The 14,098-nt window shown below is 35.4% G+C and overlaps 2 protein-coding genes across 2 annotated transcripts; one reads left to right on the plus strand and one right to left on the minus strand.

Moving 5' to 3' along the window:
- Positions 1 to 2,653: 2,653 nt before the first annotated feature.
- LOC137823609 (uncharacterized) lies at positions 2,654 to 3,896 on the plus strand. Its single transcript, XM_068628815.1, has 2 exons — positions 2,654 to 3,262; positions 3,570 to 3,896. Exons 1-2 carry the CDS (start codon positions 2,698 to 2,700, stop codon positions 3,692 to 3,694), a joined length of 690 nt encoding a protein of 229 aa, XP_068484916.1. The 5' UTR covers positions 2,654 to 2,697; the 3' UTR covers positions 3,695 to 3,896.
- Positions 3,897 to 4,575: 679 nt separating this feature from the next.
- LOC137823608 (actin-related protein 5-like) lies at positions 4,576 to 11,952 on the minus strand. Its single transcript, XM_068628814.1, has 12 exons — positions 11,402 to 11,952; positions 11,237 to 11,307; positions 10,617 to 10,741; positions 10,481 to 10,522; positions 10,132 to 10,234; positions 9,807 to 9,916; positions 7,209 to 7,318; positions 7,029 to 7,119; positions 6,509 to 6,949; positions 6,086 to 6,213; positions 5,405 to 5,747; positions 4,576 to 5,284 (listed from the first exon to the last, which is right to left on the minus strand). The coding sequence occupies exons 1-12, from the start codon at positions 11,500 to 11,502 to the stop codon at positions 4,781 to 4,783; spliced, it is 2,169 nt and encodes a 722-aa protein (XP_068484915.1). The 5' UTR covers positions 11,503 to 11,952; the 3' UTR covers positions 4,576 to 4,780.
- Between the last annotated feature and the right edge of the window lie 2,146 nt (positions 11,953 to 14,098).

The raw sequence follows: 14,098 nt of genomic DNA on the forward strand, positions 1-14,098 counted from the left end.
AAAATATAAAATTGTACTATATAATTTTATTTTTCTTTTTTCTATGTTTATGTAAATAATTTTACATTAACAACCTATAAAAAATATTGTTATTAATTTTTTGCTATAATTACCTTTTTAGTTTCTACATTAAGGGTCAATAGTCAATTTGGTACATTGGTCTTTAAAAAAAAAAAATTTCGTTTCAAAATTTGTTAAAAAATACGCAATTTGATCTCTTATGTCAAATTCGTATAAATGTTGTTAATTGGTGATGATGTGACACTATTATATCTCCACGTGTAATCCAAAGTGTATTTCTCTCCCTCATCTTCACTCTCAACAGAATTTCTGAAAACCCTCTCCCCTAATTTGTTTCCTCCGTTCACAGTCTCCACCCATTATTTTCCTATTGTAACAAATTACTGTTAATAACACAAAATCCATCCAACAGGTTTATACAACATGAAAGAGGGTCCCATCAAGAAGGCAAAAAACATTAATAATACGATAAATGTCAAAATTGCATAGATCTAAATGTCCAATACTCACTAGGATAAGATGAAGCTTTTATGTCCAAAATTTCTTAACAGATTAAGGGGAGAGGTGGAGGCTCAAGAAGGCCAAGATTCTCAAATGAGAAACATTATCACTCATATAAATTTTGAACAAAAAATCCAACTCATCCAATACCATGCTATCCAACGAGGGAGATTCCACTTCATCTTCGAAACAAGGTCCCTCCTAGTACTCATGGATCTCCCGCCACGCGAAGCACTGTGATGTTGAGGCGATATATATCGAAAAGAAATGATTTAAGTAAATACAAATTTAAGGAAGAAAAATTGAAAATCATTACACAAGGGTTATAAAATAATGAAATCAACATTTATTCCATATAGTACATATAAAAGAAACTAACTTAAAATAATAGTGGTAATATACATGCATCAATGCAAACCACTTACTAAATTGTGTTGAGAAAGTTGTGTATGAATCAAATCTCCAAGAATCCAATGAGAGCTAAACAAAGATCAATGTGAAAGGTAGAGAAATAAGGGGTCCATGACAAGGTTAAAAAGAAGGAACTATGTAAGGAAGTAGTTGTAATTATAGGCACAAAACGGTTGTTACAAAGTGATTGAATATATGGTCTTGGTTGTAATGAGCAAAACGCTTAAAGTTGTACTAAATATCACTACTCACTAACCACTAAAATTTGTCAGTGAAAGGGAATTTTTGATGGATTTGCGATGACACAAAATCCATTAGTAAATCACTTGTAAGTAATTAATGACAAATATAATCGTTAACAAGTGTTGTGTATGAAGTTCATGCGGTTTTAGACGGACTTTTCCATTGATAATGGACAAATTTTGGCAACATCCAAATAATTTACTAGGATTTCGATTTACATGCACATTCCAAATAACATAACAGAATGTCATCAATTCTAAACATTCCATCATGCTAATAACCTATTTTAGACATGCTCCCCAAGCCATTTAGGCATTTCCCCAATAATTCTAGCATCTCTAAACATCTCAGATAATCTGAGATACTTTAGTGTTGAATTTTTTTTTATTTGATCCTTATGCTTTGGCCGCCATTGAACCTTCTTTTATAACAATCAAACAAGTAGATGTTCACATATCAAATGTATAACGTAAAACTACCTAGTAAACTTTAGCATATGAATAATGGGTTTGCTTTAAATAAAAACATACCTAGTACTTGTTTGATTTTGACATATGCATATTCTATTATATGTCAATGGAATATGTTTAAACATGTTACCTTAAAATGTTGCTAGTGTTGCTCCTTATCAGATTCAGGTATCGCTCTCCATGTTGTCCAAGGATTGAAATTGTTGCTTAATAGACTTTTTGATAGCCTGTGAAACAACCCTAGATAGAACAAACCTAATTACATAGAAAAGTCATGCAAATGTCAAACAATGAAACAACTTACATAACATAAATAATAAATTATATATTACCCTTGATCATAAGATTCAATGATTGGTCGATCATGGAAAGCAGAGTCAACTTGAATCGACATAAGTATTAGATGATAATGGAATTGTAAGGTTTAGGTAGGAGACTAGTGTATGTGTATAAGCATCAAAGGAAGATGATGCAAGTATTGAGTTCTCAAGTCATTTGTTAAAGTAAAAATGAATTTCAAGCATTAAATTAATTAAATTAGTAAAAGTTTAAGGTGAAAACAATATACAAATTGATTTGCAATTCTTACACTCAAGAAAGGAAGTGTAACGTTCATATTTACATGCATTAGTTAAGGGAAGTAGAAGTTCTAAAATAAAGACATGTTTGGATTTAAGTAGTGTGGTTTTCCAATATAAAAATGAAAACTCAACTTTTAGGTAATTGTTGTAAATAGTAAATTTATAGAAACAATCACAACATATATTTGACGTTAGTGACACCTAATAGATATAGGTTTATCATATTTCCTAAATAAGGATTTATAGTTTGAAACACGATGTAACACTTATTTTGTGTTACACTATTACAACTAGGTGGTTAAATAAATAATAAAAAGATAGCTCATAAAATTTATGTTTTAGCAAAAAATATTTCCTCTGATTAATACATATATAAATCACTTATTTAAAAAGTAATTTAATTGAGTAATTTATGTGAATTAAACTTATGTTTAAAAGAGTAAAATGAATAATTTAGAAGCGTAGGGGAGATGGGTGTAGGTGGAACTGCAGATTTCTTCTACAAGGAGGCTCAACGGCTAGGCTACGTGGCTCGCTCCGCCTTCAAGCTTCTTCAGATTCAGAAGCAACACAACATAATCAACCGTGGCGCCACCGTTCTCGACCTCGGTTGCGCCCCCGGAGGGTGGCTCCAGGTGGCTTGTCAAAGCTTGGGTCCCTTCAACGGCGGCGGCTCCGTCCTCGGCGTCGACACCAAGAAAGTCAAGGTTCCCCCTCTTCACTGCGATTCTAGGGTTCAGACCATCTCTGCTGACGTCACCACCCTCTCTCACCACCGACTCAGAGCACTTTCTCCAAAGGAAAAAGGGTTTTCTGTGATACTCTCAGATATGTGTCCCTTAGTCTCCGGAATCACTACCAAAGACGCAGCCTTGTCGTTTGAGCTTGGGATGCGTGCCTTGGATTTGGCTCTCGGCAACAGAGTTCACGTGGAGCCAATTGACGATGACCCTTCTTGTTCAGATGACGGTCAAGGAGTTTTGAGGGTTGGTGGGCACCTTATTATCAAGCTTCTCGAGAGTGAAGATGCCAAAGGTGCTTCCTTGCTTACTTCTCTGAATAATGTAATTGATATGTGCCCAAAATAAAATTTGAGGTGTTCAGTTTAAAAAGTTTGACATTTCAGTTTAGTCCCTTCAAGTTTAATTGATGGAGTTAATAGGTTATTGCATTAGTTTATCATACTAATTTCTTCAACTTATTTGTATCAAAAACTGAGAAAGATTAATTTGGGGTATCCAAAGTGAAACTTTTTACTTAAAATGTGGATAGTGTTCAATTCTATTGCTTTGATTGTATTTGTTATGTGTTGTTGATTTCTTTGAATGTTTATTTGCTGCAGAAATTAACCAGCTTTCTAAACCGTTCTTTAAGAAGGCATCATGGCTGAGACCTAAAGCTACAAGGCCTTCGTCAAGAGAGATTTATTTGATATGTCAAGGTTTAAAGCCAGATGCTAAGATATAGATTGATTCTCTTATACTCTTTGTCCGGGGGAATGTTGGCCATGAGTTTTGCTTCCGTTTGATGATGATAACTAGTCTTTGTGAAAAATTCATTATTTTCTGGCTCTCTGTTGATACTCATAGTTAGTCTATGAATATTGACTCCTGATATGTAGGAGGGTGGTGAAAGGTTATGATGATGAATTTGTGATTGGAATGTCCCATATGAGAAGGTCTCATAACTTTGTTTAGCCATCAGTAATCCCATACACACCACGAGCGGTTGGAACTAGGCTTGCCTAATCTGCAACACAATCGCCTCCTTTGTCCTCTCCTACATACATACAACATTGTTGCTGATTGAGGTTTAGATCTAATTGCGTATGAAAAGAGCTTTGTTAAAAGAAATAGAACTTTAATGAACTTCAGTCACTCTTTAATGCTTTGTTTGAATGCACCTTGCTCCCATCATATTTGATATGCACACAAACAATGAGGCTATTCTCCTATTTACACAGTTTTCCTCAACTTTCTCTGCATGTTAGCGAGGTAAAGATGAGAGCACATCCACGTTTTTCCTCACCCTCATTTCAGTGGACATGGACCAAACACAGGCTAAATGAATCGATCTCCTGTTATTTGGAAAATATCAGTGGTACAAAATAGCAAAAAAAGCGTATAACGTGATTGTAAAATAATATAGATGCCTACTTTTGCAACTTCGTGGTTGCGAAAAAAAAAGCACTAATTATTTCCAGAAGTTTAGTATTTCATTGAACGTAACAAGTTAAGTCGGTCTGTCATCTTCAATTAACATCTTTTCTGCAAAACATAAACAAGAAATAAAAAGGGGATGCCTTTCCGATTATTTGAGTTCAAAATATGGAGCATATGTCAACAACGTAAAAGAACAAAAGGCAATGACCCTGCCCAAGAAGTATGTGCTATTCACTGGATTGAAAATATTGGTAGTTGCTGTGTAACAACACCATGCTTTTGTTGATGTTCCGGTTCAGCAAAAGCAAGACAACATATTATACTACGTGAGAATACTTTCTAAACAATGGTCGAAAATTGTAGACAATGTACAGTACTATACTGTGACCAATTACAATGTATACCGCAGTTGATAATTGCGAAGCCAGTCTTCACCTTTTTCATAATAATCCAGTCTACTGAAAGTTTGCATATGGAACTGTGAGTCTGAGGCGAAGGTAGCTGCCCCACGCCATGCATCCATGACTGGATCCAATGCCCTCACTATTTTTATAGGTGAGCCACATGGTCTAATCATCCGAATTCCAGATTCCAGGCGTTCAACTATACCAGGGAAAAGAGAACTTCCACCAGTAACAAGTATGGAACTAGTCAGTCTCTGTTCCAAGGTTTCATCCTTGACTGGTAACCTCCTTATTGAGACCCCAGCCATCTCGTCTAATCCTACCTGATCAACCCCGATCCAGTTTGGATTAAATAATATTTCAGGACATCTGAATCTTTCGACCCCAATAACAATCTTAAAATCTTCTTTGGTAAGAGGACGAACCCGTGGCACCTCAGCAGGTTGACTGGTACCGGCATCTAACTTAGGTATAAATGTTGGATCCAGGTCCTATCAAATTAACAATGTAGAAGTTTTTATGTGAATTGCAAATCAAGACCCGTATAAAGAAGTCAACTTGTACAATCATAAACTAATCTTATGGGATTTTATCCTGTAAGGCGTTCTAACCTGTAGCCTAGAAGAGATGCGGGTCAGCTCTGTTTCATCTTCATCTGGTTCTTCATCATCATCGTTACCATAATCTTTGCTCATCAATTTGTAAAGCTGCCAATCTTCATCTCTAGCACCAAATGTATCTTCACCCTTACCACGGTCTAAAGCTGCAGTTGTCAGGAGACGCATTCTTTCCCTCTGAGCAGCATTCAGTCTTTCACCACGGCCAATACCACCGGACAAACTATTTCCATTTGAATGGCCTCCGTTTGTCTTAAGTCGTTTTTGTTGGTCAACTCTTTCTGAAAGGTCTTTGTATCTAGCATGCAATTGCTCCAAATATAGGTCCGGGTTCTCTCTACATTAAGCAGAGAAAAAAAGTTTATAAAATAATAATAATAATAATCATTTAAAGCCTAGTCAAAATTGCAATCAAGCTATGAACAAAAGTTGTATCCCGGGAATAAGTAAATGTGGATAGTAAACTATTCACTTAGCTCTCCTGCTATCCCTGTCCTTCAAAATCCTTATCAGATTCAAGCTAGTGACCAAAAATTAGATTGAATACTCACTCTTTTCTATCACTTGCTTTCTCCAATTTTACTTGGTTAAATATGAGGGGGAAATCTTACATAAGCAAGCCACAAACAGAGTATATCTTGAAACTTCATAAAGAAAGTAAAGCATCAAACATACAGGCGTTTCTCCTCCTCTAGCTGTTGTTTTCTCTCTCGTTCCAATTCCTCTTCATAGCGCTTCTGTTTTAATCGCTGCCTCCCATCAGCCATAGATTTGAGTGACAACTGTTTCTTCTTTTCATTGAGCTGTCAAATATCAATATACAAAAAGCAATTAATATTGTTAACCTCAGCACAAAGAACATCATCACGCAAAGAAGATATCAGAAAAATATAATCATATTAAGATTGTAGGAAAATGTGGCTCGAAAAAAATGTAATAGTACACTTATCACATATTTGGGAGACTTTATTTCCCTTGATTAAAAATCTCTGAATAAAACAACAAAAATATGCTTATTTCTCCAAAATAAGCAGAAAGTGAGAATACACCATTCAGCTTATTGATAATGTAAGATAACTGTCTGATGAAAAAACAGACCTGTTCTCCAGTCAACATGTCATCAGGAATGTTTATAAGAGAATACTTCTCACTAGTGCCAAGATCCTCCTTTTCAGTTTCAGCTTGCTCATTCTTTGGTTCACCTTTTGCTTTCCGTAATGATTGTATAACTTTATTACGTGCAGACTCTATCTCCTGCCTATTGACATAGCCAGTTTCTGACAGGAATGGTAGAACCTCACTCTCTTCCACTTGTTCAAGCTGATGCAAAAGAAACTCTAAACCATGCAATTCATTTTCCAGTTCATTAATTTTAGAAGACCTCTTTGCCTCAGCCATTTCTCGAAGCCTTTGACCTTGTTTCTCTTTAATTGCTGCCTTTCTTGCGATCTCTTCCTCAGAAGGAGGCTCATCAGTTGGGGGTGGAACCCAAGGGAGTTCCCAACATCTGGTTTTTCCTTCAGCTTGCTCAGGTTCTTTCTATTATTAGATCATTCAGGGAGTTTTAGAAGCAATAAAAGAACTTAGTGAAAAAGGAAAAAAAAATCCATACATATACCTGAAACAACCTAGCTTCCGAGGCATAATCTGGTGCAATGTAACAATGTTCCATCTTCAGGTCTTCAACCTTTTCCCATGTAAATCTAGTCCTACATTGATCATTCAATAAAATCTAAAATACTCCCCAAATTTAACATTCATTTAGATAGTATCAGAACCCAAATGATTTGATACTCACAAATGATACGGATATTTAAGTGAAAGGAGTTGCTTCAAATGATTAGTCACATGGAATCCACCAATATTAGTACGACAGCATCCTTCATACACAGGCTCCCCGTCTACAAACTGAAATATGCAAAACAAATAATATCAACAAAAGGCAAAATCTGTAATCACATGCCCAGTGGATTTCTTCTTATTTATTTCAATATTTAAGAGAAATTAAACTTGTGAACTTATTTTATAAATTTTAATATTTTTTCTCCCTACGAGGGCCTATTAATGAGTGCACTAATAAGGAAGAAGAAAATGAGCGAGAAAGTTCTAAAACAATTACACAAAGTGATGGAAGAGGCCCAAGCTCAGGCCGTAGTTCAAGCCCAACAACTAGGTCAATGGCAAAGAGGATTCAAGAAGATTGGGACTCTGCTACTGATGGCAGAGAAACGTTCCTTTATATGTTCAAAGAAGACCAGAAGAAGTAAAGCCCAAGCCATGAGAGCTAGTTTCTTTATTTGTAATTTCAATAAAATAGGGTTTCTTTAGCATAATAGGGGGGGTGTGCTTATCATTGTAGCTTGAGTAAAGCCTTTTAGGGTAAGAAGTTAACCTAGCTTCTAGAAGTTTGCTCCTAGGATGCGACATTGACTTTAGTCAAAACCCTAGCAGCCGCTCTTTTGTGTATTCCCCTTGCTCCTTGTTCTCCAAGGCACTTGCACCTATATAATGGGGTGTTTGGCTCATGTTTTAATAAGATCAATTTTATGAGTAAAATGCTGCCAAATATTGCAAGCTTCTACTCCCTTGTCTAGTCTCTCTAGGTTAGACACTTTGTTGTTCACCTCCACCTTCTCCAAGTGATATGGCCCAACCAATCACTCTCCATACCTTTCATGCACCTACAAGGAACCCATAGCTCTATATGAGCCCTCCTTGATCCATCACATCCATTGCTTCCGCCACCCTTTTCAAATCTCCAAGAAGAACAACCCATCTTTTGGTATCAACCCATCACAAAGCATGACCAAGAACCTTCGTGCTCATAGAAATGTCTTTATTCATGGACTCCAAAGCCTTAGGACCTGTTCACTTTGTTTTACTTTGATTGCAACTGTATAATAGGATTTTTAATTGGGTGTAAGTTGAATATATAGATATTTTGATGGACCTTAATTGACCAACATCAATCGAAGGTTCAATCCAATGACACATCACAGTTCAAGTAAGGCAAGGAAAACATGCTAAAGAAACTCCTGAAATTCTAGGTTTGGAGTACGCCACAAAGGAGCATGGCAAGGAAAGCATGCTCCCAGGAGTGAAGATAAGCGTGCCAAGGAGGGCATGGAAAACACCAAGTCAAGGAGAATATAGAACCTATCCAAACGCAACACAAGCAAGGAAAGCATGCTCCAAGATGTGAAGCTCAGTGTGACAATTAAGAGAATATTCAAGGACTTCTAGGCACCAAGGTAGCACATGTGAAGAGTATGAATATTCTAGATCTTGTAATAGGCAAGTATCATGCCTAAGCAAGGCACCTTGCGTCATTGATTACAACTTAGAATGAATTGAAATTTCTTTGAGAAATTGAGACTTGTGAGTCTTCTTGAGGATGTGCACTCTCCCGTATGAAGTCTTACCTTTAGTTTCTAGGAATTAAAGTAATGATTCACTTCACTTATCTTCAATCTACTCAAGTGGTATGATTCTTCAGTTCACTTATCTTGAGTCTACTAAAGTAGTGTGATTCTTCACTTCACTTATCATGAGTCTACGCAAAAGGCATGATTCTTCATCCCTTCTCTACTCCAGCTCTTATTTTACTTTTACTTTTAAAGTGCCTTTCAATTTGTTTTGAGTTCTTTGAATCTATGACTCAAGCTTGGATGAAAATGGTATCATACCCATTCTTGAACTATGTTCATGAACACCAAGATAAGAGGAGATTCATATTCTATGGTGACGTTCTTGCAATGATCTGATTCCTTTGATTTATAACTATAATTACTTTGGATTTAATTGATTACAAAGGAGCTACCACATAGTGGGATAGATCCCTCTTCCATTCCCATAGTTGAGGTTCCACCACATATCCTCTATAAAAGTGGTTTTCAGCTGCCCGCACTCTCTTTTACAAGGATAAGTTTACAATTATTATCTACTTCAAAACTTTGAAAAAGAAAATAAGGAGAATTTCCAGTATGGTGCATATGAATAATTGTTATTATTACTAAGCCACTTTGAAAAGTAGCTATACAGATTATTAACACTACCATAGGAACTTAGCTACTATAGCAAAAAAAGAGCAAATGAGATATATTGAATATAAAATGTGACATAATGACATTCAACTGTTAATAATATGTGACACAACAAAAGAATTGTCTTCACATAATCAACCTTTAGACAAAAGACAGTCTATCAGGCTAAGGAGTTACTGCAAGTAGATTAATAAAACTGACTACTATAATTACAAAGTTGGTGTTATATACAATGAGATCCTATTTACAAATTTAACCATGATCAGGTGGATGATATTACAAAAATCTGCAACAGAAATTCAAATGAGAAACTCATTTTATTGACATATAAGTAAATAAGATAAAAACAATACCGGAATCACATGGGTTGTGTTGAATCCAGGACACAGAGCAAGACCATCTTTAGCACACACTCCTTGTTGTTGATTGTATTTATAGCTGAATGCCACATCAACACCAAAAGCTGCAAGAACACAGAAACCCAACTAACTTTTGGAAGCAAAATACACGTACAACATCTAGCAAAAAATCCAGACATGCATCCCTAATGGGAAAAACCAGTGACAATCGTGTGACAAAAACAGGTTACTTAGGAAATTTGTATTGAATTCAGTTTTTCTACAGAAAATCGCTAGTTAAATGTGAAGTTTTTTTCTGAAGGTTACTAAGTATTAGTACCAATTGATGGAACTCCGTAAGTCTCAAAAAGAAGTTCTGCCATTTTACTACGAGATTGAACTGGGTTGCATACACATTCGGTGATCAGGACAGGATGATCAATCTGCTCCAGCGATAGACATTAAATTAGAAAGAGTAAGTCAAATTAACCAAATGCAGAAAAAAGGAGAACGAATATTTATTAAACCAAATAACCACTATGTACCAAGACAAGGACATTATGTTCTGTAAGTAGCACACCAGACTTAGTAGTATCAACAACACTAAATAAACCAAGGAAGAAAAGACAATAAACTAACAGCTTGAAGGGATTAAAAAAAATGAAACACTACTTCAACTATTTACATACCTCAGTAGTTGCACCCATCCGGTCAAATCCAAAATCAAGAATCTGTGTGTGAAAAAAGTGTCAGTATGTTATCCTAACCAGGTTCTTCTAAAATAATGAAGGGCACAGGTTAAACATGAGACAAGAGGAAATTTACATATTCCATCGTTTCAAACTGGTACACAACATTACTGTCAAATGCAGAACGTGGCCCAGAGCGAGTGCAGTCGAAGTATTTCAGTAAGGCGGGATCATGGTCACCCACAATGGTGACAGTTTCCCCTGTGAGAAAGAGCAAGTATTCACCACACCACACCACATAATTGTAGGCAAGCAAAAAGAACCAATGTTGGGACAGAAGTTGTTAGAGATAATATAGCTATTAATGCCGAAACAAAAACACACATGGGACCTAATTTTTTTTTGCCAAATTAATGATTGTCCAAACAAACAATGCACAACACAAAAGCAACAATTTACACAAATAAATATTAAAGCCAAATGTTAGACCAATGCCCTAAGAAAACAAAAGCATGAAAAAAAAATCTTCATTGTATTGAATTGAAAGCATAACTGATCTAGGAAACGTTAATATCAGTCCTTTCAAAACTAATTCTAAGCCGCTAAAACGTTATTTTTTTGAATCCACAGATATCCTCCACGGAAAACAACAATGTTTGAACCAGCTAAAACTACTCAAAGGACGAACTCTTCCGCAGAGTATTAAAGCAAGAACTCCCATCTTATGCAAAAACGAAAAAGGTGGTAAAGCAGTACCGGTTACTTTATGGCGTGGCCTTTGCACAATGTTGCGAAAAATAACACGAGGTTCAGGCTCTCCCGCCCAACTGAAAATTCACGAAAACAAGAACGAGTCTTAACTAGATAAATCCAATTGGGAAAGTAAACCAAAAAAAAATGAGAAAATTAGGGTTATAATACCCTATGCGGAAATAGGAGGCACCATTGTCTATCACAATGGGAGTGTTGGAATCGACGAGGTTGAAATCGGTTTGACGCTGAATGTTGGAAATAAAAGGCATGGTGCAGTCGTTCTTGAGCTGGATTTCGGTTCCTGTGTGTGCGGACGACTAGTGAAGAGTCCCGAGCCGGTTGGTTAAACCGAACCGGTTCGGTTCGATGGACGGATAAGCGAATCGGCGTGGACGAAGAGCATCAGTGGATGAACACTATCACACCATTGTTTTGACTGTTTTGCTTCAGCGTCTTCTTCCTTTCAACACTTTTCTTCCGGAGTTAGAAAGGGCGTAAATTAAGAAAAACCCAAAATCATAAAAAAAATTATAAGAATCTATTAAAAAATTATTTAAAGAAAGTTTATTAGTTCTCGTGTTTTATATTAAATATGTATGTGTAAAGAAAATTAATAATTTCATACCCATTAAAACGGCATTTACATAATTGTAATAAGACATTGAAAGCAAAAAAGCCACATACAATGATAACAACTAAATTACAATTTTTTAAAAAGTACATAATGTTATAAACTTGTAATCTAATATAACTAAATATTTCAATACCTATTTAATCACGTATTATCATTAATAATTTTGAGTTGTAGCTAAGATTTAGATAATACCTATAATTATAATTATACTTATAATTTTAATTAAATTGAAAATCTCTTGATAATGCCTAAGATTATCAAATTTTAACCAAATACAAAGGTAATGAGTTATGAATATATCATCCCCCATTATCTTCGAACTGCAATGTATGTTGGTATGTCTCATTTAAGTATTATTAATTAAAAATTGAACGTCATACTAGTAATTCGTGTTAATAATTTATTATGAAAATATTAAAGTAAGAAAATTTAATTAAAAATTATTGCTAAAAAAATGTTGTGGCATTATTAACAGATCCACAGCGGCCCATGCCACAGGCCTAGGGAACACATGGCCCATTAAGGATGCCCAGAAATACTTCTCCAGAGATAATTTTTTAAAATGTGAATTAGATTTTTTTAATTAATATGTATTGTATTTTTTTATAATTAACATGTTCTTTTTTAATGTTTTGTTAGAAATAGATTAAAAAAACTCATCAACATTAACGGTATGTTTTTATGAATATTAATTAAAAAACAATCAAGATTAATTGAAAATCAACAAAATAAACCAACTAATAACGTTGTCAAAATACCGATTCAAAAACAATTGATTAACAATCTATGAAGCTCAGACACTCCTCCTAAATGGCGTGTCGGTGTCGGATACACGACACTCGTATAACACTTGTAGGACACGTATGAAGTGTCAAATTCAAAAAATATTTATTGGATTTCTGACAATTCTAGCATAGTTCTAACATAATTTTAAAAGGGAAAAACACATTAATTTTTTTAAATCTCAAATTTATTGCATAAATTTTATTATGATTATAAAAATAAGAAACAAATTATTTTGAATCAGTCATGAAAACATCTTTCCGTTCAAAAAAATAAATAATCTATAACATACTTGTGCACATAAATTTTTATTATCAATTTATATAATTTATAATTATATAATATATAGATTTGTGTCCCCGTGTCCTACATTTTAGAAATTATACGTATTTTCGTATCCATGTCTATGTTACATAGTTAACCATAGTCAAAAAATAATATAAAAAAATATTGAATAAAAATATTGATATTTAAATATTATTAATAATTTTTTATTTTAATAAATAAATAAAATTTAAAACTGTTTTGTATACTAGGTGTCGTGGTACAGAAATTCTGCACATCGACCATAACTTACTATTGTCTGAAAGGTGTATATCCACAAAGTAAGTGACCGTTATCTCCGACATTAAATAATAAACGATTTAAAAGGCATAAACACGTAACGAATTCAAAAGGACGTTTAATTTAACGGAGGAACGAGAGCATCGACGGTTTAGGTTGGCTTGGCGGTGGTCATTAAGTACGTGGCCCATTAACCACCGACCCAAATTTTCCCGCCAAAACGGAACTTGTGGACTTAATTCAAAGGCCCAAAACGTTCCCCGCGGGCCCCGCTTTTTGCCACGTGGGCTCCCTCTTGATTCCACCACACGCTTGCGCGACCCAAAGCACGTACCCTACTCTGTCTCCTTGCGGAGCAAGAAACTTGAGTTCCTCCATGTAACTATAAATAACAGCGTTCGCGCCTCCCTAACAAACATTCTCAGAAGTTGAAAAACATGGTCAAGAACGTTGACGAAGCTTGCCGCACGCCCAAACGCACCTCTCGTCGGATACCGGCGGCGATGGTGTGCCCACCGGCTCCCAAGAAGAAGCCGCCACCTCACACGGCGTGGAAGAGGGTGCCGCCGAAGAACGGCTACTTTGTGCCGCCGGACCTTGAGCTCATTTTCAGAGTTGCCTCCGCCAGCGAAGCTTTTGCTTAGTTCATCATCCATTTCTTCTGTAGAATTTCACTGATTTAACATCTTAACGTGCTTAGGCTAAGTTAATTTCTCTGATGTACAATTAGAACAAGTTTGAAGTACGCGTCTACTTCTCTGTATAATTTTTTTTTTCTTTTTCTTTTTGTATTAACAGGAGAAACAGTGTGGTACATATTCTGTTGGTGGAATTTTTGTTGTATATTTGGTTATTCCTTTGAGTGAATAACTAATATTTGAGAT

This window comes from Phaseolus vulgaris, chromosome 8, assembly GCF_000499845.2.
Source record: "Phaseolus vulgaris cultivar G19833 chromosome 8, P. vulgaris v2.0, whole genome shotgun sequence".
Lineage (NCBI taxonomy): Eukaryota > Viridiplantae > Streptophyta > Magnoliopsida > Fabales > Fabaceae > Phaseolus > Phaseolus vulgaris.